At 40.6% G+C, this 25,610-nt stretch overlaps 4 protein-coding genes across 6 annotated transcripts; 3 read left to right on the top strand and 1 right to left on the bottom strand.

The window, feature by feature from the left end:
* The first annotated feature begins 324 nt into the window (after positions 1 to 324).
* On the top strand, positions 325 to 4,279 carry fabp3 (fatty acid binding protein 3, muscle and heart). The gene is made up of 4 exons (XM_029443576.1): positions 325 to 517; positions 2,710 to 2,882; positions 3,639 to 3,740; positions 3,823 to 4,279. The coding sequence occupies exons 1-4, from the start codon at positions 445 to 447 to the stop codon at positions 3,874 to 3,876; spliced, it is 402 nt and encodes a 133-aa protein (XP_029299436.1). The 5' UTR covers positions 325 to 444; the 3' UTR covers positions 3,877 to 4,279.
* A 1,799-nt stretch (positions 4,280 to 6,078) lies between these two features.
* On the bottom strand, positions 6,079 to 10,142 carry zcchc17 (zinc finger, CCHC domain containing 17). 2 transcript variants are annotated; one of them, XM_029443429.1, is made up of 7 exons: positions 9,991 to 10,142; positions 8,892 to 9,068; positions 8,277 to 8,377; positions 8,104 to 8,195; positions 7,914 to 8,014; positions 7,615 to 7,784; positions 6,079 to 6,960 (listed from the first exon to the last, which is right to left on the bottom strand). In XM_029443429.1, exons 2-7 carry the CDS (start codon positions 9,028 to 9,030, stop codon positions 6,790 to 6,792), a joined length of 774 nt encoding a protein of 257 aa, XP_029299289.1. In that variant the 5' UTR covers positions 9,031 to 9,068; positions 9,991 to 10,142; the 3' UTR covers positions 6,079 to 6,789. The 2 variants fall into 2 exon arrangements, with proteins under 2 accessions (XP_029299289.1, XP_029299290.1); XM_029443430.1 differs by having other exon boundaries at positions 8,892 to 9,038; positions 9,991 to 10,094.
* On the top strand, positions 10,107 to 15,447 carry snrnp40 (small nuclear ribonucleoprotein 40 (U5)). The gene is made up of 10 exons (XM_029443428.1): positions 10,107 to 10,347; positions 11,097 to 11,226; positions 11,330 to 11,423; positions 11,856 to 12,021; positions 12,238 to 12,360; positions 13,063 to 13,183; positions 13,297 to 13,379; positions 13,815 to 13,876; positions 14,215 to 14,318; positions 15,115 to 15,447. Exons 1-10 carry the CDS (start codon positions 10,237 to 10,239, stop codon positions 15,162 to 15,164), a joined length of 1,044 nt encoding a protein of 347 aa, XP_029299288.1. The 5' UTR covers positions 10,107 to 10,236; the 3' UTR covers positions 15,165 to 15,447.
* A 1,747-nt stretch (positions 15,448 to 17,194) lies between these two features.
* Positions 17,195 to 25,288, top strand: nkain1 (sodium/potassium transporting ATPase interacting 1). Of its 2 annotated transcripts, none has more exons than XM_029443686.1 (8): positions 17,195 to 17,264; positions 17,579 to 17,974; positions 18,848 to 18,985; positions 19,102 to 19,182; positions 19,744 to 19,941; positions 20,547 to 20,607; positions 21,933 to 22,014; positions 23,074 to 25,288. In XM_029443686.1, the coding sequence occupies exons 2-8, from the start codon at positions 17,921 to 17,923 to the stop codon at positions 23,081 to 23,083; spliced, it is 624 nt and encodes a 207-aa protein (XP_029299546.1). In that variant the 5' UTR covers positions 17,195 to 17,264; positions 17,579 to 17,920; the 3' UTR covers positions 23,084 to 25,288. The 2 variants fall into 2 exon arrangements, with proteins under 2 accessions (XP_029299546.1, XP_029299545.1); XM_029443685.1 differs by having other exon boundaries at positions 17,196 to 17,371.
* Positions 25,289 to 25,610: the final 322 nt, after the last annotated feature.

Raw genomic sequence — 25,610 nt, 5'->3', positions numbered from 1 at the left:
ATAAAAACACTACATTCCTGTACACAATACTATATCGAATACTAAGAAATTCTTGCAAACTAAACATTATAAAATATTCTCATTCAAATATACTTCATTTGGATGGCAGCCATTTTTACTAAAACAAGTATTACACAATCACCAAAGAACTTACATACATTGTGCTTCTACACTCTTTGAACAAACTGCCTCTCTTTCTCTCTTTAGTCTCCATCTCCGTCCCCTCCCCACTCCCCCCTCCCTCCCCTGCGCTCCCTGCACAGCCTGATGACATCATGAACAGCCGGTATAAATCCAGCCTATAGGATCGCAGCACAGCTTTTGGTGCTGACTAAACTGTCCCTGCCTCTCTCCCTCTCCTCTCAGTCTGTCGCTCCCTCGCTTTGCAGCTTCTCACACACCCTCACAGTCTCTCTACCCTCGTACCTTCACTCTGCTGCAGACATGGCCAACGCTTTTGTGGGCACGTGGAACCTCAAGGATAGCGAGAAGTTTGATGATTACATGAAGAAGCTTGGTAAGTGTGTGTTTTGTGTGTACAATTTATTTATGTATGCATGTGAAGGTGTGCGCATGTGTGATCGGAGAGGAGGAGGAGGATGATCCGGGACTGCCAATGGTGCATGCGAGCACATGTAAAAATGGGGAAATAAGGAAAGATAAATGTTTTAAGGAGTGTTTGTGTTAAACCTGTTTAAGTAGCCATGGTAACGTATATAATATAATTTGAGACCATGAAGTGGTAAACAAGGGAGGAACCACACAAAAAGAGGAAAAGAGGTAGAACAGGAACGAGGGTGGAAAGAGAGGAGAGGAGAGGATGGGAACCAGAGGGGGGGAGGATAAAGAGGAAGAGTGGTTGACCACATGGCCTAAGTGCTGCTAGAAACGAGAGAGGGGCTGTCTTTTAGTGGAGAAAAAGAACCCCCACCCCCCACTGTGGCAACAAACTGGCATTCACATACTTGAGCATAATGGGGGTGACCTTCGCTGAAAGCTGTTCATTGTTTGAGGCCATGGGAGGAGTTGAATATTAAGATGGTCCCAATGCAGCGGAGCTAATGGGACGGGAATGTTTGTAGGCCTACAGATAACATGGGCATCAAAAATATCTCACACACACACACACACACTCCCATAGTTCGGTGTGTGTGTGATGGGGGCAGGTGTTCAGACTGTTGACCGTGACGAATGACCCTAAAGTATTTGACTTTGTGAGGTTATGTGAGCGAACCATAACCTCAGAGCCATATTAACTTCGACCATAGAAATCGAGACCCTTTAGCCTTTTAACCGTAATCCTCTTGAGCAATGAGGCACTACACACACACACACACACACACACATACATACATACATACATACATACATACATACATACATACATACATACATACATACATACATACACGCACACAGTGACTTTTGTTGTATTGATTGCGGGACAGTAGCTGTTTCAGCTCTTTGCAATAAACTGGATTGTTGGCACAAAAAAGGAGCCAGATCTTCTCCTTTGATTAAAGTGTGAGTCACTATAACCTGCACTTTCTTGATCTATCCCACTTGCACACACACACCCTAAATGGAAAGCGAGCAATCATTTGCACACATGCATGCCCAGACAGGTCAGTGGGACCCTGCAGTGTTTGCAGAACCTGCTGCAAGGTTGGACAGCAGACAAATAAAGATTAGAGATTGAAGGAGAGCTAAAGGACAAAGGCATGGCTACTTTTTTTTTTTATTGTTTTCTTCAGACATTTAAAAAGGCAGTCCAATGCATTTTATAGATGGATATTTACACAAAAAGGCAAACGGACTAAAACTATATTAAAAAAAAAACCCAGCAACAGCATAAAAGCTACACTCAAGTTAATAATACACCAATAAAAATGCATATTTATATACACACAAACACCCTGTAAAGGTATGTTTTACATGCACGTAGATGTATAATAATTTTAAAAAGATAATACTTTTTTTTTATATATATAGCGCCCCCTGTCCAGTGTCAGTATGACCCTTTAGTGAGTGTGACTTTTAGCCTCTTGGCCTTCTTCCCACCTCATTTATTTTTAGGATATTCAAGAGGCATAGAGCAGGAGGCATGGCTGCAGCAAAAATATGAGGAGAAAATAAAGTGAAATATCTTGACAATTATTGAATAAATTGCCATGAAATTTGCTGCAGACATTTAGGATCCCCAGAGGAGGAATCCTACTGACTGACTTTTCCTGGAGCGTCACCACAACGGTGGCACGTTTGTTTCTTTTTAGTGGAATAACAGAAAAACTATTGGATGGATTTCCATTAAATTTGGTACACAAATTCATATTTCCAACAGTATGATTTTATAATAATAACTTTGTTACCTGGCCATTTCATATAGCACCAACAGCAGGTCAAAGTATTCACTTATCCTGTCAAATGTCTAAAAAAACATCTCCTTGGTGGACTGGCACAGACTTTGGTACAGATGTACATTTTCCCCAGAGACAACTATTTGTTGTTGTTATGATAATTATTATAATTATTATTATAATACAATAATTAGAATATTGATAGCATTTAGCCTAAAGCACTGGCAGTTGAGGTAAGGCGTTGTCAGTTTGTTGGCCGTGCTTTACGGCTTCAGATCTTCCAACGTGTTTTTTTTTTTTATTGTATTAATCAAAGAATATAAAATTACCCATGATTCTTTGTTTTCTCCAGGTATTGGCTTTGCTACACGTCAGGTTGGGAACGTGACCAAGCCCACTACCATCATCTCAGTGGACGGTGACAAGGTGACAGTGAAGACTCAGAGCTCCATGAAGAACACCGAGCTCTCCTTCAAGCTGGGAGAGGACTTTGATGAGACCACCGCCGATGACAGGAAAGTTAAGGTGAGAGGTCAAAGGTCAGACAGATCAGCGAGGAATACCATCAGTCAATGGGCAAAACCTACTTTAACAATGTCATTTTCAATAAAGATCTATAAATAAAGAGCCGATGCAAAACGTGGAAGTATTAAAAGTGAAACTACGTACCCCCCTAATTATTACTGATGCTTTAAAGTGACACTATGTAAGTTGTGAGAGAAGAAAATAACACATTCTTGATTTTACAAATAAAAAGCTACATTTACAAGCGATTTTTAAAACTCATCTATAATCCATTTAATATATTCGGGGTTTGCTGCTACTGCCTGACTTGTTCTGGTATGACCAGGTATTATATGGTGGCTAACGTTAGCATCTATAGATAGATGGTAAGGTACTTTAAATAGATATTGCTGTTCAGCTAAAGTTACATTACTTAGCTAAGTAGCTTTTTTTCTTTTGGAGCTGGTTGATGCGGAGCTAATTTAAACTTCTTTATATAGTGTTTTGGTGTTTTTATGTTATGTTATGTTTTGTGATGTCATGTGCAAACTTCATCTGCAAGGTAGGCTAGCTATAGCTATCAAATAAATGTAATAGAGTGAAAAGTACAGTACTTGCTTCTGTGAAGTTGAAGTATAAGGTAGCATCATAAAATGGAAACACTCAAGCAAAGCAAGTACGTAAGTAATTGTCCTTAAATACATTTTCAAATGTATTCATGAGATAATTGATATGATCTTTTATGTACACTTATTAAACTCCCTCTGTTTGTCTCAGTCCCATGTCAAAATAGATGGTGGGAAGTTGGTGCACACACAGAAGTGGGACGGCAAAGAGACCAGTCTGGTCAGGGAAGTCGACGGCAACAACCTCACACTGGTCAGTGCTCACACAAAATGCGTACATTGAACGACGTGCGTGCGTTCGTTGTATTTTAACTGTCTTTCTCTCTCCATCACAGACACTTACAATGGACGAGGTCGTTTCCATACGTCGTTATGTGAAGGCGGAGTAAAACCAACACTGCAACCTTCCTCTAGCATCTACTTGCTAAAGCCCTGCACCCCCAAACACCCCCTGGTCAAGTTAACCACTCGTATGGCTGCTGCAGAATTCCCTCAAATGTCCCCTCTTACTGTACGCAAAGTATTAACATTACCGCTGACCTCCCTTTACTTCCTGTCCTTCTCTTTATACGGTTGTTCCTCCTACTGTAAGAAACACTGAATAATTTCCAATGATTTATTTTCTCTAAAAGTCCAGTTTTGCATCTCTTTTTTTTTTTTAGAAAATGTGTTGTGCACGGTGCCTATAATAAACCTGGCAAAGGTGTTTGCATTTCAAAGGTTGTCTTTTGAGAAAAGGAAAAAAATAAATAAGTGTCTGCACAGTTGGGCGAACTGGTAAAACAATGAAAATGCTCCATGTCGTGTTTTGTTCATGAGATGTTAAATGTTTGTTCATGGCAGTTAGCAGGTCCAGAACATGTTCTCACTAAAGTCCAAATATATTCTCAACTGTGACTGAAATGAGCAAATAACCTTTGAGGATATTGTCAACACTATTCTCATTTATTGTAAAACTTCAGAATAAAGTGTTAATGTCTTGGCAGCTGTGATCAGTAGATGGTTATGTAAAGTTTTATTCAGCCAAAGGCCTCAGAAAAACAATAGTCTGTTGTGAATTGACCAGAAGTTTGTTTTTGTGTCTTTAGAAAAAGACTGACTGGCTATGAAAGTGTACAAGTATATCTGTAGAATGTAACCAGTTTCCATCACAGCTGGTTTTACAGGAACTCTGTTAATTCTAACTCTATAGTGTGTGTGTCTGGCCCTGGCCAGGGGAGGGGAGTCTTGTTAAAGCTTGCACTAGGCATTATCAGACACATCTCAGAATACCATTTAAAAACTGATCGAAGGGGAAATTTTCCAAGAAACCAGTTTAGGCTCATTCACTCATGTCTGCACAAGGAGTAGATTATTGTAGGCATTTTAATCTTTGCTCATTTCACATTAACACAGCTATTATTACAGCTAATTTTTAAAAGTGCCCCCAAAATTGAGCAAATACCAAATGTCCTATACTGGCACTAGGTGTGTTGGTAGCGTTACGTCCCGTACTTGTTTGTGTGCCTTTTAAATTCAGATCACTCCCTCCACAGATTTGTCATGTGTGACAGACTATCAACTAGAGGCAAGGTGAAAGGTCGCAGGGCGATCCAGGTGACCTGCCTCCAGAAAGAACTGAAATGGTCACAAGAAAGGATGAAAATTTAAAACGGGACAGTTCCCTCACTATTTTTCCGATCTGTAGTGCCATTTAATCAATCTAGATTGTTTTAGCGTGAGTTGCTAGGCGTTGGCGATATCTGCCTTTTCTTGAACTTAATGGAGCTACATGGAAATCGACATGTGGTGCACAAAGTGGCAAAGAAATACTTTCCATGAAGGCCATCCCCTCTACAGGAGTACGATGAACTTGAGCCCATTTTAAATGCTAGAAACAATTGATAGACAAAATATGATATTCCCACAATTCTATTTCCCAGATCCTTCCAACACAATGTACAAAGATTAACAAGATACTTTTGTTATTACCTTATGGAAGCAGAAAAGTGTCATATTTCAAGGATGTCCTCTACAGAGAAAAAAACCCTCCAGATCCTCCCCAAGGTCAAATCAAGGGTAGATTCTACTTTTTCTGTTGACTGATGGTTTCTGTTTAATTCAGATTATGTGCAACACATACTCACAATTCTGCCGTGCAAGCTCGGGATCATACTTAATATTTAACTGGCCATATTAAACTCATCTTGTACATCTGTCTGGTGATAACAGAAAGGAGAACCTAAGAAATCAAAGAGTCAGGAGACTGAGCCGTGTCAAATCCCTGCAGCTGGAAACAACCCATTTCTCCACAATCCTACAAGTGGGAGCTTTGAGACAAGGTCAAAAGACACAAGATGCTTAACAGGGAGTTATCCGTCAAAAACAAAAGCCACCCTGTCAGCTTTTTGCAACGTTTACCTTTCTGGAAGTGACCTGGTGTGTACATTTCAGCTCAATCCTAAAATGCCTTCGGTGAAGTTATTTGACAGGGTCAAGAGCCAACCTTAGAATTTCTGGTGTTTGTGTGCGTGTGTTTTTGTCCCCCATGGTCTAACTTTAAAATGAAACATATGAGTTCAAGGTCCGAAAACAAAAGACATCCAAAGGCATTTTTTTATCTTCACAAATAAAAACACCTTTAATGGAGTTAACAGTTGACATGCAGGAAGACAGTTGTGTGTGTGTTTCAAGCAGTCCCCTGGAGGCCAGCTACACAAACACACACATGTAGATAGACAGTAAGCAGCAGAAAACCTCAGGGCATCATCATAGCTTGAAGTTGGCACGCTCACTTGTGCGGTATTACACTTTCTGTTTGTCTCTACTACTTCCTGTGTGTGTGTGTGTGTGTGTGTGTGTGTGTGTGTGTGTAGCCTTCACACAGACTTTTTATGTTAGATCCTCCTAATTCTGCTAAATGAAACCAGATAGATGTGAAACAATATCTGGATTCCAAGTGGGATAGCCACTTGCTGCCATATTGGTTACACTTATCTGGTTTCATAGAGTAGGATGAGTAAACTCCTCCCTCTGAGGGGAGCCAGAGGTTACTTTAGGGCAAGTGGGGCTTGTCACCTGATTTTGCAACACTTTAGCTCTTGACATATTTTTGTTCTTTAAACTTGATAGAAAGTCTGCACGTGCTTTCGATAACATGGGTTTAACATAAATGGATGAAGATTTCTATAATGAGCTAAAATGGAGGGATTATTTAAAGATATACAGCTGGCAGTCTGTCACTCCATCTGTTGCTACCCACTATTCCTTCTCTCTGATAGCTGCAATGTGTGTGACTGAAGTGTTTGCATTGTGCGGCTGTCTCAGATGTGTTTGTGTGATCTGTGTTTCTTGTGTTTCTTCTTCTTTTTGTCCTCTTTGTCGTGCGTGTGCTCGTGGCGCCTCCGCTTGGATTTGCATTCGTCACTGCTGTTGCTGCTGTCGCTCCCCGACTCCTTCCTCTCCCTCTTCCTCTTCTTCTTCATTTTCTTCTCCTGGGAGGAAACATACAAGTAGAGAATGTGTTTTGTGTGATGGTTTAAGGCTGATGTTTACATTGTATGTATTGTGAATTATATTCAATTAGTGTTTCTTGACTGTCTCTATAGGCGTCTCTTTACCATTTAGTCCATCATACCCAGGACTACAATTCCCTTGGTGTTTTTAGCCCCACAAGTCCAACTGAGACACACAGGAATTGTGCATTAGGGCTAATCAAGTGAAGTTCCTCTAACCTTTGGTACTGCTGCGTTCACTTGCTACCTGTTCTTCCATTTAAGAAGGTCTCCGATCGAAAGATCTCTTATTAAAAAGATTTGACCTCAGCTAAGTCTGATACCAAGTGAGTTGTGGTTCTTTGTTTGTGGGCCAATAAAAAAGGAACTTGCACAATGACAATGCAGGAAGCAGACAGCAGTTTCAATACCTCAAAACTCAATCACTGAACAATTATTTTTCAATATATCAGCACAAAAGCAACAACAAACAATACTTTTGACAGTTCTCACAAAGCAGTTTGTATCTCTGTGTAAGCAACGACAGACATGCGTTGTCATGTAGACATGTGGGCTGTTCCATCAGATGACTCAAACGAGAGACACGAAAAGAAAGGAGCTTGGGGGGAAAAAGTGCTGCAGGACAAGATTTACCTTCTTTTTCTTCTTCTTTTTGTCTGAGTCTTCTTGTGGTGCAACAGTGGTGGTCTGCTGCTGTTGCTGCTGTTGCTGCTGCTGTTGCTGCTTTGGCCCTTCACCGTCATCTTCAGGCAACAGAGCGTACTGCAAGCCGGGAGCGGAGAAACAGTCCTTTGTGAAATGACCTGAAAAGAGTAACTATTTCTTAAAACTGCACACTGTTTAAAGAGATTTCAAGCAAACAACCCAGGAGACAGTTGTAGGAAATTAATGCAGAATCTGTTTTTTCTTCTTTCAAGGTATGACAGTCTCACCCTTGCAGCCGCACTTTGAGCATGTTGTGTTGAGTACAGCCTCTAGAGTGATCCTATTGCCTGTGTGATCTCTAAATTTCCTGCGTCGCCTTGAATCCTGCCTGCAAACACAAACAGACAATGTCACACACACATGTCCATGCACCCGTGCGGAGACACACCATAATAAAATTAAACCGTAAGCACTTACTCTGCCATAACATTGTTTGGGTCCATGTCCTGTCCTGTTCCCTGATTGACAGCTTTCATTGAGAAGGACAACTTCACCTTGTCACCCTGAATCTGAGAGACGGGGCACAGAGCTGCAGTCATCCTGTTCACTTCACTGTCACATCATGTGTGTGTGTGTGTCTGTCTTCTTACCTCTCTCCCGATGACTTTAATCCAAACCTTTTCCCCCATATCGACAACCTCTGAGGCACTCTCAATCCGTGTCGCTGACATCTCACTCACATGTACCAGGCCTGTATGTTCGAGGGAAAATGTGTAGATATCAATCTAAAAAATACATCAAATGCTGAGCAGAAATCGCTTTCAAAAGGATTTAGACACACGTGTCTTTGTTTTGCTCATGTTGAAATATATGCATTAGGCTAATATCAAGACTCAAAGATTAAAAAAAGAATTGTTTTCTGACCAAAACATGCTGTTGTCAAAATAACTAGTATTAGTGGGTTTTCAATCTGAACTGCCTTCACCTACTCCAAATTTAAACTTAAATAAAATATTTCCATCAAATACTTTTTGTTGCAACATTTAGTTTTGTTTGTTTAAACATTTCTTAGAACTTGAACACCATGATGCTGAATTTACTCCAGTAAACGTTGCTCATTCCGCCCTCCAGTGGTGAAAATGAGCAGCAGGTATTTCAATTGACAAGCATGGTCAAGGACACTTAAACCACAACAAATCATAACCCAAAAAGTATTCCAAGTGTAAATATAGATAAGTCTATAGATAAATTAACTTTCCGCCAACCTTCCTTCTTGTATCCTGGTAGTCTGATAAAGGCTCCGTAGGTCTGCACAGAGACCACTTCTCCCTTGGAAATGCTGTGCATTTGTGGCAGATCTTCCAGTCCAGCAGGCTCGTGTGCTTGGCCATCACTGTCAGACATTGTTTCAGCTGAGGTGGACCACAAAGATCATCAAGTGGCTATAGAAGATTGATAATAGAACATATTTCTTTACTTGCCGTGTCATAAAAATATGGGAGAATATATATTTTTTCCTCAAGACGTTTGGGACAAGCGTTACAGAAAACACATACCATCAGTGTCTACTTTAAATGTATGTGCAGTTCACATGTGAATAGAGGGTTTATAAGAAGAGTCTTAAACTTTGAATACTTTGAAGTCCAGTAAATCTGTTCAATTAATCAATTCCTTTCAATTTACTGTAACTGATCTGATAAACCATAACCTCTTAAAAGCTGAATCATACCAGGAGGAATGGCATTTAATATGGTTTGTAATTCAAGCAGTATAATAAGGACACTGTACTTAATTGTAAAGTCTTCATAACGGTATAACCGGTAGGCTAATATTTGTAGATTGCTAAATAAATAAAGTACAATGTTATGTATATTTATCATCGTGATTTTTGATTTAACATATTTTTAGTACTAGTCATATTGAGACATTAGAGGAACCTCGACAATAATTTTTAAAATATTTAATTTTCAGTGGTTAATTATGCAACAGAAACACTTTTACTACTTGCTCTCTTCGACAGTATTTCCTTGCCCAGATACTGCTCAGTCTCACATAGGGAAACACTAGAGTTGAGATTCAGAGAGTAAAAACGTGTGCAGAGGGACATTAGATATAATAAAAGACTGCAGTAGGCTTACTTAACTTTACATCTGCTCTAACAGAGTAGCTTAGCTTGAATAGTAGCAGTGAGGCTAACGTTAGCGAACTAGATTAAAGCATTGTTAAAGTTAACCTGGTTCACCCGACAAACACCAACAGGATAATCTGTTCGTACACGAAGTATAAACCCCAATCGATAATAGGATAACCAGTGCACAATGTAGTGCGAATTCAAGAGAAAATATCAAAATAAAATAGTGTTACCTTTCGTTTTAGCAGAGCTGGTTCAGTTTAACATCCGGGGCAGATCAGTTTAACAATAAGCCATATTAACCAATCAGCGCAGTCGGGACAGGCTGAGACCAATCACACGCGTCAAAACCAGCGGAAGTAGTTTTCTGTTCTTCTTCGTTGTCGCTCGACGTCCCTCCATTAAAGGCGGCCATTCATATTTTTATAAACTCTAGCATTAAATCAACGCTTTTGTCGTTTCTTGTTAACTAACTCAGGATGATTGAACCTAAGAAGAGAGCGGCGGACATGGCGGTGGTTCCTGCCGCCGTGAAGCGGCCCCGGACGGAGCTGGTGGCGGCGGCTCAGTCTCAGCAACTCGTGGCTATGGTGCGTAGAGTAACGTTACTATAACCAAAGTACTGTTCTGCGATCTGTTAGAGGCGACCAAAACACAAAGACCGTCAGTAATTACTACACATTTACCCAACATATTCTCTTAAATTCACTAACTGGACTAACAATTGTCTATAGGTGCATAAATGGGACCATGTCGTTCGCTAAACGGATATGCAAGACAAAAAATAACATTACTGTGATGTGCTTTCAGTCAACCATGTTCAACTAGGCCCTGGATAAGCTTGAATATTTAGATTTTAATTTCTATTATTGTAATTATCTGGTGGGATTTTTATTGTCATGATTTCTGCAAGTCTCTAAAATGGCAGTTTGCAGTCCACTGTGATGAACATCAACTGGATCTGTAACTTAAATGTTATTCTAATGTACACTCCAGCAATTCTGGATCTTTGTGGTCGATGTCAATATTAAAGAGCTAATAAAAATCCAATGGCAAATGGCCAATATTTGTTTTGTAAAATAACATGTCAGGACAAACTACATAAAGACAACATTGTTTCTGAATAACCTCAAACACAGCTGGTATTTCTGTACTGCAATTTCTTGTTACTTATAGGTCTACCCATTTACCATGAGTAAACTATTATTGGACTGTTAGGCTCTAATGGTGAAAGACAGACTTCTTCTATGGTTCTGCTGCAAATATCTATATAACCTCCCTTCCCTAACCTCAAAGTAAGACAGCCACCATATTTGACCATTTAACGCATCTCCCATAGGGTCCCCCACGGAGCTCCAGCCTGCAGGCTCCCATTATGCTGATGTCTGGCCACGAGGGCGAGGTCTACTGCTGCAAGTTTCACCCCAACGGAGCCACGCTGGCCTCCTCAGGGTTTGACAGGCTCATATGTAAGATATTAAAAATCCTGCCGTTCTAATATCCTAGGTAAAATGTATTCTTACTTCCAGTTACTGTGAATAACGTGTTGTACAATGTGTTTCTTTGCTGCAGTGATGTGGAATGTGTATGGAGATTGTGACAACTATGCCACTATGAAGGGCCACAGTGGAGCAGTGATGGAGCTGCACTACAACACAGATGGCAGGTATGAACCATCACAGATTAAGTAGAAGGTCATAGGGTACTCTGAGGGACAGACTTCAGTCAAAAATAATAAGCTATATTAACAAACGGATGATAATGTGATGTCTAGTTCAGTCTACCATGAACATCTACACTATGGTAGAGGTTTCTTCTTGATTCTCTCATTAATCACAATTTATGTATCCATCTTTGACCCGTACCAGTCAAGTATGAGTCAAAACTTGTTTTCATGTCATTTTGGCGTTAGAGCTGTAATAGTAATAGTTGTAGGTCACGATATCACACATTCTGCTTGTTAAAGTTTACTAGCTGTCTCAGATTATTGACTTTAAATGAGTCAAACTCATGCTTCTTAGTTCAAGGGTTATCCTGCAGGTTGATAAATGTGTCTTTAATAAGTTGATCGACTGTTTTTTCTTTCTGTGTATTTCAGCATGCTGTTTTCGGCGAGCACAGATAAGACTGTCGGTGTGTGGGACAGTGAAACGGGTGAGAGGATCAAGCGTCTGAAGGGCCACACCTCCTTCGTTAACACCTGCTACCCGGCCCGCCGAGGGCCCCAGCTCGTCTGCACGGGCAGCGATGACGGGACCGTCAAGGTGAGGTTTCAAACTGCAAATTAGTTGAAACTAATCAATTGGCCTGCGTAGCTTTTGGATGATATTTGATTGAATTTTTATCCACTCTCACTGGTCTCAATAATAGACTATGTTTTGGGAAATTATTATTATGCTGTCACAAATGTATCTCAAATACTCCAGTTCAGTTGATCAGGCTCCTGTTTATCTTCCTACATGTATTTGTCACTGTTGTAGCTGTGGGATATTCGTAAGAAAGGGGCGATCCACACTTTCCAGAACACCTACCAGGTGCTGGCAGCAACATTCAATGACACCAGCGATCAGATCCTGTCAGGAGGCATCGACAACGACATCAAGGTACTGGTACTACTCCGGCATACACAGAAAACCTGCGAATTGCACAGCAAATGATAATGCCCTGGGAAAAAAAATATTTTAAATAAAATCATGATCAGATCTGAGAGATTCAAATTTGCTTTTTTGAAAGCGAAGTAAACATATCAGTTTGGCCAAATTTTGTCCTTGAGTGACTTCTATTGCCGGTCCACCTCTAATGGCTAATAGTGATCATGGAAAGCCTTCTATCAACTGTGAATAAGTCATGAAAATTAATTTGGTAGTAAAGACATCTACATGTATCCAAGATGGCATGGTGGTCTGCAAGGTGCAAGAAATAACGAAGCTTTTACATTTTGTCCCATGGGCAGTCTGAAATATCTGTGGTTAAGATGGAAATATACGAAGAGCAAGTGTACCCAACTAGTCAGCTTGGCTGAACTGAGAAGTCAGAAAGCCTTAAATACAAAGAATGGATACATTAATTTTTTTCTGGATATAGCTACTAATTGGATACCAAAATCCAATCAGAACTTGGTGGAAGAAGGAGGTTTATTTGGTCAAAACATAATCTGAAGCAGAATAAAAAATACATAAAGTAAACAAACCCCAATCTAAACAAAACCAGAAGAAGTCTACTCTTTGGTCTTTACATATAGACATGTGTGTACTGTATGCCCTGTTGTATAAACTCTGTCATCAGCTGTCTTTTGGGTCGTGCAGGTGTGGGACCTGAGGCAGAACAAACTGATCTACAATATGCACGGCCATGGGGACTCAGTAACTGGACTCAGCCTGAGCTCTGAGGGATCATACCTTCTCTCAAACTCCATGGACAACACAGGTAAAATGTTTGTGTGTATATTTACAGTATAAGAAATGTCTTTCCCCATCTCATAACACTGAAGTTTCTATACCTGAATCCTTTATTTGTCTTTTGTCTGTGTCTCTGTGTAGTGCGTATTTGGGATGTCCGACCATTTGCACCCAAGGAGAGATGTGTGAAGATTTTCCAGGGCAATGTTCACAACTTTGAGAAGGTAACGATATGATAAAATGTGAAAAATGTGGACATTAAAATGTTTTACATGTGAAATAGCATACAGGTATAAGGAAAATGCCGTATTGCAAATGTAATTTATTGTAAGTTCAGTTCAAGTATAGACAACAGGAAAAAGATGAATTTGAAAAAATAAAACGGATGAGAGGAAAAGTTAGTGATAAAAATGTCTGGTTGAATAACTCAATAGTGCTTTTGTGAATCACATTTAAACCACCAGACTAGTTTGTGGTCAATAAAGGATTGTCAGATCTTCACTCCCTCTCATTGAATATTATATATCCTCTTTCATAAGGGTTTTGCTGTCCTTTTATAATAAACAACAGTTCATCTCACTATGGTTCCAGCAGCTCACATGTAGAATGGTTGTGTCATGTTGCTAATAAAGTTTCTGACATTTGTTCCTGTGTTTCAGAATTTGCTGAGGTGCTCCTGGTCTACTGACGGCAGTAAGATTTCTGCCGGCTCAGCTGACAGGTGAGAAGCAACACACACACACACACACCTCATTCACATGCTTTTTCACACACATAAGATTAAGGTTTATCTAGTTTGGGGAGAATTAATTGTCTTACTGTAATTATAAGGTACTTCTTTCTAGATAAATACCCATCTTAGATTGCAATCTAGCTGCAATGTTCTCTATGCAATTTAACTCTTTCAACTCTTCCTAATCCACCAACAACAACATAACTATATATAAATATACAGCACAAAATGTATTGTAACAAAGATATTATATTCTCATATCTCAGCTTTGCGCTGTCTCGCACCAAGATTTCATTCTATCTGTTTTCCGTGTCTGTGTTTTATAGATTTGTGTATATCTGGGACACCACATCACGCAGAATCCTGTACAAGCTGCCGGGCCATGCCGGTTCTGTCAACGAAGTGGCCTTTCACCCAGAGGAGCCTATAGGTGAGTCAAACTACTGCTTTAGGCTACATCCACACTTATGACAATTCACGTACACTAGGCAATCCTACGACGCAATCCTAGAGTCTTCCAACTACAACGGGGTTCAGCAGCATTTTCAAAAGTCTCTGTTGTAGGCAAAAACATCAGAGTAGTGTGGACGCTAGGTGTAAACAAAGCAAAAGGTATTCGTCATAAAAGGTATTAGTGTGGATGTAGCCCTTAGTCTCAGGATACACGCTGTAATACATGTTAGAGCAGGGGTGTCAAACATGCGGGATGACTTTGCAAAGTGTAAAAATGAGTTGTTTTGATCATAAAGTAAAAGCCTCTGTAGATACACTGTGATCAGTAAGTTGTAACACACGTGTAAATGATAAACTAATGATTGTTGATAATGTTTTGTAAAAAGTTTGACAATTTTTAGAATGTACTTGTAGTTTTTTGCACTAAAACGAAGGGGAAAATTTGGAGTTGTTGTTATTTATAGGTTATTTATGCTGTGATTTTACTGGCCCGGCCCACTTGAGATCAAATTGTGCTGCATGTGGCCCCTGAACTAAAATGAGTTTGAATGGAATAGAGATATTTAAAGACTTCCTGTGGTTATCTTGAGCAGAGAGCCGGGGGATCTTTAGGGAAGATCATTTTAATATTTTGTGGTTTTACCAGCATGTGGGCGTCACCCAACGCTTAGTTTGTATGTGTTCATATGACATTAACTGTTAACAGGCTTTGTTGCAAAACATGACTGACAATAAGAGTTTAATCATCTTTTTCTCTTTGTCCTTCTACATAGTGCTCTCTGGCTCCAGTGACAAAAGGCTCTACATGGGAGAAATTCAGTAGGGTGTGTGTGTGTGTGTGTGTGTGTGAGAGAGAGCGTGTGTGTTCACTTGGATGAGTGTGTGCTTGTGTGTGTCCTGCAAGCGAGTGTCCTGCCTTAGAAGTGTATGGGCGGTGTTCGACTGTAGGTTAGGAGTCTCTGTAATTTCATGTGCATCAGCTTGTTAGAGAACAACCTCAGGACGTGTGCTTGAAGTTTAGCATCAGTCACAACAACCTCCACAATGACTTGTTTTTTATTCTGATGTGTTTCTTTTTAATAAACTTGAGTATTCTATGAAAACTATTTGTGAGAATCTTTTGTCATGATGGCGCTTTCCTGTGTTTAAAGTAGTTACCACCGCCAAGGAGGTTTGGTCTGTCACTCTGTCACACACCCTGTCTGTCAGCAGGATTACAAAAAATGACTGGCCCGATTTTTTTAATTTTATTGGTGGAAGGGTGTAGCATGTGCCATGGAAGAACCCATTACATTTTAGAGTGGATCTGAATCACGGGGCAGCCAAAAGGACTTGGCGGAGATCTGCTCTCTTAAAGTGCCCTTCTAGTTTTACATGCAACCTGCTGAAGGTTTAATCCACCAAATATGAGTAATAGTGGACAAACTGGGCAAATCTGTGTATACACAGATAAGTGTTGAAAGGCAGCAGCAGTACATGGAGCTCTTCTTACAGGTTATTATAATATTGACAAGAAGTTTAACTTTGATATGAACACAGGGACAATATGTAAGAATGAAGTACTTTCTGTGGAAGTTTACTGTTTTAAATGTGGGCAGGAAGTTAATGTTGTTTTACAGATCTGTCATATTTGTTCCTGACCTTCTTAGGTAGTGGTAGGTATGGGTGTTTAAATGTGCAGGACTCAGTTGAAAAAAAGTGTTGCAGTAGGCAGTAAAATCACTAGTTCACAGCAGCCTTCCTTTTAAAAAAAAAAAAAAAAAAAACACATTTTCAGACAAATGACAAGGAAATGCAAACTCATGCTGGACAGATAGTCTGTCTAGTTGAAGATGCTGGGTGCTGAGGGAAAATGAGGTTAATTAAGTTACATTTTTACTTTATTCTATTTGCAATGAATGCACTTCATTCAAATGCACCACAAACTGACTCTCAGTTCCCAACACAACCAGCCCTTTGTTTTCCTGCACTTAATTTTATCCCTATTTCTATCTATCTATCTCATCTATCTATCTATCTGTCTGTATTAATAATAAATACGGTCTTAATTATCACTATACAGAGTTACTTGCATGTTATTGCGGATATTCATGTCGGCACATTGAACATGGGTTTATTTCACTAAGTAGGGCTTTGATTATGGTTCACTTCACTTAGCCTATTAGAATTAATGTTCAAAGTGCTTGAGGCTACATAAGGTGGAGACATGTATTTGTACAAAAGAATGTAAAAACGATCGGTTACAATTGAATAAAACGAAGTAGACGAAGCATAACAGACTTGAAATACAGTTATAGTGCAGTTACAGAGCAGAGTAAGCATATTAAACGGCACACTTAAAGGTCATTATGCTTCAAACTGTTTCATCACTTTTTTATTTGAGAAATATTATTAAGGTGATTATAGTAAACTACATATAACATGTAATGGTTACCTAAGCGGTCATTATCTGCCTTTTCATCATATCTTAACTTTCTGTGAAGCCCACTTTGTTACACTGCCGCACTGCTCTCATGGTAAATAGCTGAGATTAAACAAGGCTGTTAATTGTGTTTCTTCCGCTCTGAATAACCGCAGCCTGAGGAGACGAGCAGCGGGCCGGCTTCTCTCCCCTCGGTCTGTGTCCACACTCAGACTATTATTCTCGGCTGTCTGAACCTCCTCCACCACCGCAAGCCCCAGTTTCTTTTGTGCTCCGTTTTTTTTTGAACACCTCTCTGAGCTGCTGCTCGGCCGCGCGCAGTCACACACGCGGGTCTGCAGAATCCACGCAGCTCCTCCTCGAGGGGGTCGCGGTGACTGAGAGCCCCCACCCCCTCGTCTCCCCCCCCCCCCCCTGGCTCCTCTTGCGCCCGCCCCGGCACAACGATTGTTGACAAAAGACGCTACGATACGGAGCGAAGGAGCCCGGAGCCCGGTACTGGTGAGCAGATCCGCCCGTTAACTAGTTTCCCTGAGCAGTTAGAGGAGAAGAAGGTCGGGACGACGGGGGTTAGGGGGGCACGAGGACTCTTCTGTTCATAGAAAACCGTGAGTCACAACTGGCTGCTTTGTGTCCGTAGCGGAGTGCATGTAGCCAAACGTTAGCCGTGTAGTAACACTGCGGGGTCGGTCCCCTCCTCCCCACCGCCCCGTGTGATTCGGTATCATATGATGCTAATTTCTGTCTGTAGCCCGGAGCAGATTATGACAGCTTTCCGTCTCTCTTTGTGTCTTTGTGTGTCCCCTCTCCGGAAGGTGTGGCCGAGGTGATTCGGTTGTCGGTGGTGGTCGGACCGCAGCAGGCCGGTGTGAAGTCAGTGGACGCCCCCCACCCCCCCTTCCCCAACTCAGCCTCCACCTCCACCTTTCCTCGCGATTGGTATTTACCGACAAAAAAGATCAGCGGCCAAGATGGGTCACTCGCTGTGAGAAGAAGGGCCAGACCAGCGTTACAGGAGGAGGCGGCGGCGGCCTTGGGCAGGTATATTCAGCCGGGAATGGTGTGACCTAAGACAGCCAGGCAGTCTGGATCTGACCGGGGACCCGTCATTCCCCCGGAGCCTCCGCGGCTCCAAGCCGCGTCCTGAGCCCTCCAAGATGGGGAAGTGCGACGGAAGATGCACGTTGCTGGTGATATGTTCACTGCAGTTGGTAAGTGTGTGTAACTATATGTTTATGTGTGTGTGTGTGTGTGTGTGTGTGTGTGTGTGTGTGTGTGTGTGTGTGTGTGTGTGTGTGCCAGAGCTGCCTCTCTATTCACTCACTCACCATGATGATATAATTAGAGCAGCATGCTACAGACACACACGCACATTGTAATACATTTTTGTCCAGCCTCTGTGTACAGTCACACTAACAAAGCTTTGAGCTGCAGCTGCTTGGGTGCCATGCCACATTACAGGCGAGGGTGTGAGTGTGTCTTTGATGTAGGGTGGGGGGCGCTTTGGTGTCAGGGTGGCCTGGTTGTCTGTAGTAGAGAGAGGGGTGATAGCCACATTCTGGCAAAGAAACATGTGAATGTTAAGACAGACAAGGAGGCCCTGTTCACCATCTGGTCTCCATTCTGGAGTTAAAGTTAGCTGTGCCTTGTGCCTACAAATAGCTCGAGACTATCCCTCTAAAATGTAATAAGTGTGTAATATGAGACAGCATCAGCTATTCCTGTAGTGAGGATGATGGAGCGCAGCAGTGTGAGGGCGAGTTATCCAGGCTATTGTTTGCAGGGCTGATGAGTTGTTGTGTGGCAGGGGGATTCATTCGGCCCATAGATTCTCATTAGTTTAGGGGTGCTCCTCTTTTACAGTCACTGGACTGGCTGGTGCTCCAGGCAGTTACCATGGAAACAACTGCGGCAGACCTGTGTATGTGTGTCCCTGGCACTGTCTGTGTGTGTGTGTGTGTGTGTGTGTGTGTGTGTGTGTGTGTTTCTACGTGTAAGTCATTTGCATATGTCCTCGGTTGTGTGTGTAATGTATTTTCCTCTAATGTGTGTGTGTATATATGACCCCTCCCCCTGTCCCATAGGTGGCAGCCCTTCAGAGGCAGGTGTTTGATTTTCTGGGCTACCAATGGGCTCCCATCCTGGCCAACTTCCTGCACATTATGGCTGTCATCCTGGGCATGTTTGGCACTGTGCAGTTTCGCTTTAGATACCTTATCTTTGTGAGTATATCCCCTACCTTGTGATGATGCACACCGTTCTTGTTTACTTTAAATTGATAATGCATAAGTGTGCAGTTAGTCTCACAGAGAAACTGATCTCTGTATCTGTTTGGCAGTATGCTGTATGGCTGGTCCTTTGGGTGGGTTGGAACTCGTTCATTATCTGTTTCTACCTGGAGGTTGGAAACCTGTCTCAGGTAAGTTCCGTGCGTCTTGTGTTTGTGTGTGATGCCTTGTGACAACTTGGACATTTGCTCTAATTCATCTGTCTTTAGTTATGTAATCGCTTCGTTGAGTTTAGGACTGCAACTAATAATTATTTTCATTATCAATTAGATTAAGCGATTAATCGTTTGGTCTTTAAAACGTCAGAAAATAGTCCATCCCAGTATCTCAAAGTCTAAGGCAATGTCTTGTTTTGTTCTTCTTTCTTATTCTTCTAACCATCGTTCATTGCAACCCCGATATTTCCTAAGTGATCTCTTAGTGGGGCCCCAACCCCAAAGTTGGGATTTAAATTATGTATCATGCTAAAATGTTGAATATTCTCTAGTTCCAGCTTCACAAATCTGAGAATCTGCTGCTTTTCTCTGTTTTATATCAGTGGAAATTGTCAGTAGAAAATTGTAATTGACATTTATTTTGTGATTTTCTGACATTTTGAATATTAATCTGTTAATCAAAAACATAATCAACTGAGGAATCAATAATGACAATAATCGTTTTATGTATGTCTATGCATGTGTGCATGTTTTCAGGACAGGGACTTTCTCATGACGTTCAACACATCCCTTCATCGTTCATGGTGGATGGAGCATGGTCCTGGTTGCCTGGTAACACCGGTGCAAGACTCTCGCATGGCCCCTGACGATCATCATGTCATCACTGTGTCCGGGTGTCTCCTCGACTACCAGTACATAGAGGTGTTGAGTTCGGCCATTCAGGTCCTACTAACTGTACGTATCAAACACACACACACACACACACACACACACACACACACACACACACACACACACACACACACACACACACACACACACACACACACACACACACACACAAACAAACAGGGTTCTTAACCGTTATGTTTTCAAGGTTTGGAAAATGCTTGAATTTGAATATACTCCTTGAAATGCTTGATTTTCATCAAGATCTGGAGTTTCAATCAAATCAAACATACAATCAAAGTTAATACGGCTTGTAAAATAAAAAAACAACAATATACATTGATTTTGTGGTTCTAAAGGAATTCTGTAAACTTTATAGTAACAATTTAAATTTGATGATAAGTGCTTTGAGGGTCCGGACATTTTTTGTTTAGGTACCTTCAAAGAGCTTGAAATTTGTTCTTATAATGCTGTACGAATCCTGTACAAATAATCATACACTGCGTTGATACACTTTTGCATTCACAAACACACAACTAAAATGTTCTAAACATTGTTAAAAGCATTATTTCTTTTAAGTTTGCTGACCCTAAACACACACACGTAAGTCAGCAGTGACTCAGCCTGTACAGCAACAGTCACCTGATTTCTGACCATCTCTTCTCTAACAGCTCTTTGGCTTTGTCTACGCCTGCTACGTGAGCAAAGTCTTCCAGGATGACGAGGACAGCTGTGAGTGCTTTTGTCTTCTCCTAAAAGCGTGTTCAGCCGATCAGGTTTACGTGTGTCATTCTGTCGAGAGGGCTTTTGTGTTAGCGATCCACGGCTTTGGATATGAGTGCTGTTACCTCATTGTCTTCTCCTGCCTGAGTTATGCCGAGCAAGATCTGAGCGCTCTATCTGTGAGGAGTATTAGTGATATCTGCCCGTTGTCAAGAGTGTCCTTCTGTCTGCTGGCTGGTGCTTGTCTGTGGCCTTGGGTGTGCCATCTGTGTGTCAGAATGCTTCTGCTCCTCATGAGTGTTTTACTCAATGGGAGAAATTAATACTTGTAGTTAGAATATGACATCTGAATTTCCTGTAAAAGGAAGTGTCCCGCTGTGCCTGTCATGTCTGAACAGCATGCGTTGTCATAATTATATGCATGTCATAACAAAGTGGTGATGATGAAATAACAATGACATGCAATGTAATGTTTTTGATGCATTGATAATTTAAACCTCGACAAATACTGCATTTTTAAAGCTCATGCTGATATTATTATTATTATTATTATAAATACTGTATTTGATCGTTCATTTTTTATATTTAAAAACAGACATGTAGTCGTCAAAATAAAAGAAATGTAACATTTCGCGTATTTCTAATATTTGACAACTAAATAAACAAGTAGATATACTCATCCATTAATGATGTATTCATTTTCTTACCATACATTCATAGCATAAACAAAGTTTTGGACAAGCAGCCTTAAAATTAGTTTTTGAATTCAGAGCAGCATATATACTGAGCGGGATATTTAACTGTTATAGAAAATATACTTTTCAGCAGACACACTATAACTGTAAACAATGTTTCCAAATGAACTCCAAACAAATATTACACATTCCTGTTCTTGCTTCGTATTGGCCAATAAATACAACTGATAACTTATCTGTAATAAACTAATAACGGACAATATTTCAGAGAAAGAATTGCAACAATACAACATCACAGAAGTAATTTTCTTTAAATGTCAGCTCTTGCGTCTGGAGAAAAAAGATCCCTAACTTGCGGTCTGTATCTCCAGTGATCAGGGGCGATTTTCTTTTTCACCGCATGACTTTGTTCCTCTGAATCGATTGAGAAAGATTAGAACAATGTATCAGTGACATAGCAGCAGTGAGAAACATGGTGCAGATTCTGATGCCACGGTGGGTTTACAGGTATACTGAAAGCATTATGATACCTTCATAGATTTTCATGTCAAAATAAAATCTGATCTTGAAATACAACACTTAACAAAAGAAAGGAAAGTAGGTTGATGTCTCGTCTTCTCTTTCTCTCTTATTTTGAAGTTGATTTCATCGGTGGCTTTGACTCGTATGGCTACCAGCCTCCTCAGAAGTCTTCCCATCTGCAACTGCAGCCTCTTTACACGTGAGTTACAAATATATTACATGCTCTAATTTTCCTCTACTTTGTTCTACTTCTTTTATGATCTTATTGTTAATCATTTGTCTTTTTTACGGGGTACTCCAGGGATTTAGTGTTGCACTTCTCACATGTTTGGAGCCCTCACAGTCAATCAATGTTTCACAGGACAAGATATGTACGAACTTTTAGTCCCCAGTGTGATCAGGCTCCAGGGTCTACATTTCCACTAAGCAACTCGACAGCATTTTTTATTTACTCTGTTAAATGTCCACTTCTTTAAAACCCCACATCTTCGGTTTGTATACTTTATTTATCCCGCAGCGGGCAATTCAAGGCATGCAAACAGAAATACACAAAGACGATTCATGCACACGCTTTTAAAAAAACAACAATCTAAAAATACAAGAATAAGAAATATGTTTTAAAAAAAAACATACACATGGATTAATAGCAGGAATATCTAACACAGGTCAACGTGTAAAAGGTCAAAAGGGCATTTATCAGTCTATACGCAAGGTGAACTTGCCTCTTTTTATTGTACTTTCTTCTACTGTGGCTGTAGACAAGTCTAGCGGCTTGTTGACTAAAAGCAAACTTCCTCCTATTTGTCGAACATACAGACAATCTTAAACCATTCCTGAGGGCAGCAGCTTAAAGTAGTTATAGAAGACATGTATGAGGTCGTAGATAATCGGTTAAGAGGTTAAGAACACCTTGCAGTCAGTTCTTGTCCTTTAGACAAAGTGATGTGAACCAGCAGATACATAAAAAGGTTGAAATACATTCGATATATGAAGAATAAATGCATGATTCTTGTTTAAAAGAATTCACACGGCTGAGTCGATTTAACCCTAATGACATTATTTTTTCAAACATTGCAAAATTCCGTCCAGATCCTCAGAAATCATTTGTACAATTGTTTTCCTCATGAAGAGTAACTCAAACTCTATGTTTAAAATGAGTGGAGCGCCCCTGTCATGCTCTCATATCAAAGTGCAGTATACCGTAACATTGATGTCTGACTGTGTGACTTCCCCCGATGTCATCCTCTCTGCATCCCAGGGCTGGTTAACTGCTGGTAGCGCCCCCTTCAGGCCAAACCCTGACGGTGTCACTGTGGATGGAAAGCGGCGGTTGCCTCGATTACACTCACTCTGTGTGTCACAGTTTACCGGAGGAATGGACTTACCCCACCCAGAGGGAAACGTCTGTGCGTGTGTGCATGTGTGCTTGTGTCTGAGAAAGAGAAAGAGAAATACAGCCCTGAATAGAATGTACAGAGCTCAGGGAAGAACCAGCATGCCAGGTGGTGTGATGAGATGAAGGAAGAGAGGAAGGAGGAGGAGAGATACAGAGAACAAGAGAACAAGAGCTGGGGACACCTCTGTCAATTCACTGAGGACACACTTCACTAAACTGCCAGCTCTCAACACCACTCTCACAACTGTGTGTATGTTTGTGTGTGATTGTGTAACTCCACAGGACTAGCTGGTGTGGTTGCACCCTGGACTCTTACCACTCGGTGTCCCTGTGAATAATTATTTTTGGGTGCTCGTGTGTGTGTGTGTGTGTGGGGGAGATGTGTATGTGTGTGTGGGGGGGGGGAGAGATGTGTGTGTGTGTGTGTGTGTGTGTGTGTGTGTGTGTGTGTGTGGGGCACTAATAAAAAGAGGCACGGCTCGTACCTGTTGTCGTTTTAGAATGTGGTGATGTCAAACTAGAGCAGTCTTACGATGATTCCCATTCCCAAAGCCATCTTTACCTACCACTGTTGACATTCAAGCCTTTTACACTGGCCTGCTGAGGTAGTAAAACAAAGCCGGTGGAGCGGAAAGGATTACCTATTTAAAGATCAGGCTAACAATATATAATACATTTTATTATTGACCAAAACCAACAAATGCATTTATCTGTCTCTCAAAACTTTCCAACTTTCCCAAAAAAAAAAAAAGGGGGGTCCCGGAAATATACTTTATTTATTTTGTTTTTTAAAAAGGCAAAATAATTTCCCAAAACAGTTGGACACTGTAGATATAAGCGAGTGGTGTTGAGATATACCGGTATTGACAATAACTGATATTTATTGATGAAATATTGATATCATGATAATATTGTGTTTGCAGATGTTAGGCCTTGTGGATTTTTTGACTATCCATTAGTGTAGTCGTTCTTTTTGTACGCACAGACTCACATTTTGAGTGTAATTAATTTGCCAAAAATGAGAAAAAACACACAATAAGCAAAGTTAAAGATAATTTTGGCTGACAGCATTATGATTTTTTATCTTCTGTATATATAGCAATATTGTTATCTGTAATTCTTTTGGCCGCGATAATCGTATAGTGACAGAAAATGTCTTTCAAACAGCAGTAAATAGTTATTTGTCTGGGACTATTTTCAGCTGCACATGCGCTGTGCTAGTGAGTATTTACAGCTGCAGGAAACTGTGGGATCATCTGAAAATAAACCACAGTGCCCAGCTTCACCACAATGAAGGCACATAGTGTGGCTCATTCATGCGTTTTTATGCATTCATTTTTCTATAAGGTTTTGGACAACAATGGATTTCACAGAGGAATGAAACATCAGGCTTTGGCTACACAGACAATACTTGTCAGTACGATCAATTCTTTGTTGGTTTTGGTCTTTTAATGCGATTTATTAACAATAAGATAAATGTAGAATATCATCAGACATATCGTTTAAAGTTCTGAGTAACTGCAAAAAATCAAGTCAAATGTCCATTTCCAGGGTATTTTGTTTTCAGGAAAATTAATTCAGTCTACTGGACATGTAGTGCTGTTGATTAGTGATGCAGATGGCTTTGGGATCAGGCATTAGTGTGTCTATGGGGGGGGTGTGGCTGGGGGGGATACTGTGCATGTAAATAACCAGCCAATGATTGTTTTGTTGGTTCCATTTAGAAAAGGGGGGTTGCATTAGGGGTAGGGCTTGGGAAAGATGGGTACACATCAAAGTTTTTCTTCATACCTGTTTCTCTTTTTGGATATCCTCATGCAGCCCTCTTCTAACCCACCTGCAGCTAATTCTCTCCATTATCTTTCTTAATAACTACATTCACCTCTGTAGCTCATTCGCTGATTTCCACCGGAGAATGCCGATAAAGGAGACATGAGAGGAATATAATGTCATGGTCAGTAGTTTTTGTAGATGTAATTGGAGACAAAGAGGGAAAAGGGAGACAGGTATAAGGTGAAGACCTTATTGGGTGTAAGGAGAAGTTTGAAATAATAAAAAATACACTTTCTACGTTAAATATGACTTCTGTCGTTATCTGTAGACACATTTGTCTCAATGAGCGTGACTAAAGGTTTAATAAAATGAGTGCATTCATTCCTATTCCTACATTTTTGCCAGATTATACAAAAAGATACAGTTGATATTGTCTAATGAGGATTTGATTTGTCAAAATAATTTGATGCATTTTATATAAAGACTTCAACTTTCAACTTTATTTGTCCCCGTAGGGCTATTGGTTTTGCAGCATAGCGTGTAAAATAAAACAAACAGCCCAACATTACAAAACAACACGATGATATTCATAAAGCGGGAGCTCACTGTGGCCCTATCGTTTAAGT

Source organism: Cottoperca gobio, chromosome 11, assembly GCF_900634415.1.
Source record: "Cottoperca gobio chromosome 11, fCotGob3.1, whole genome shotgun sequence".
Lineage (NCBI taxonomy): Eukaryota > Metazoa > Chordata > Actinopteri > Perciformes > Bovichtidae > Cottoperca > Cottoperca gobio.
Note: the sequence above shows the minus strand (reverse complement) of the source record. Positions and strands in the feature narration are given on the sequence as shown.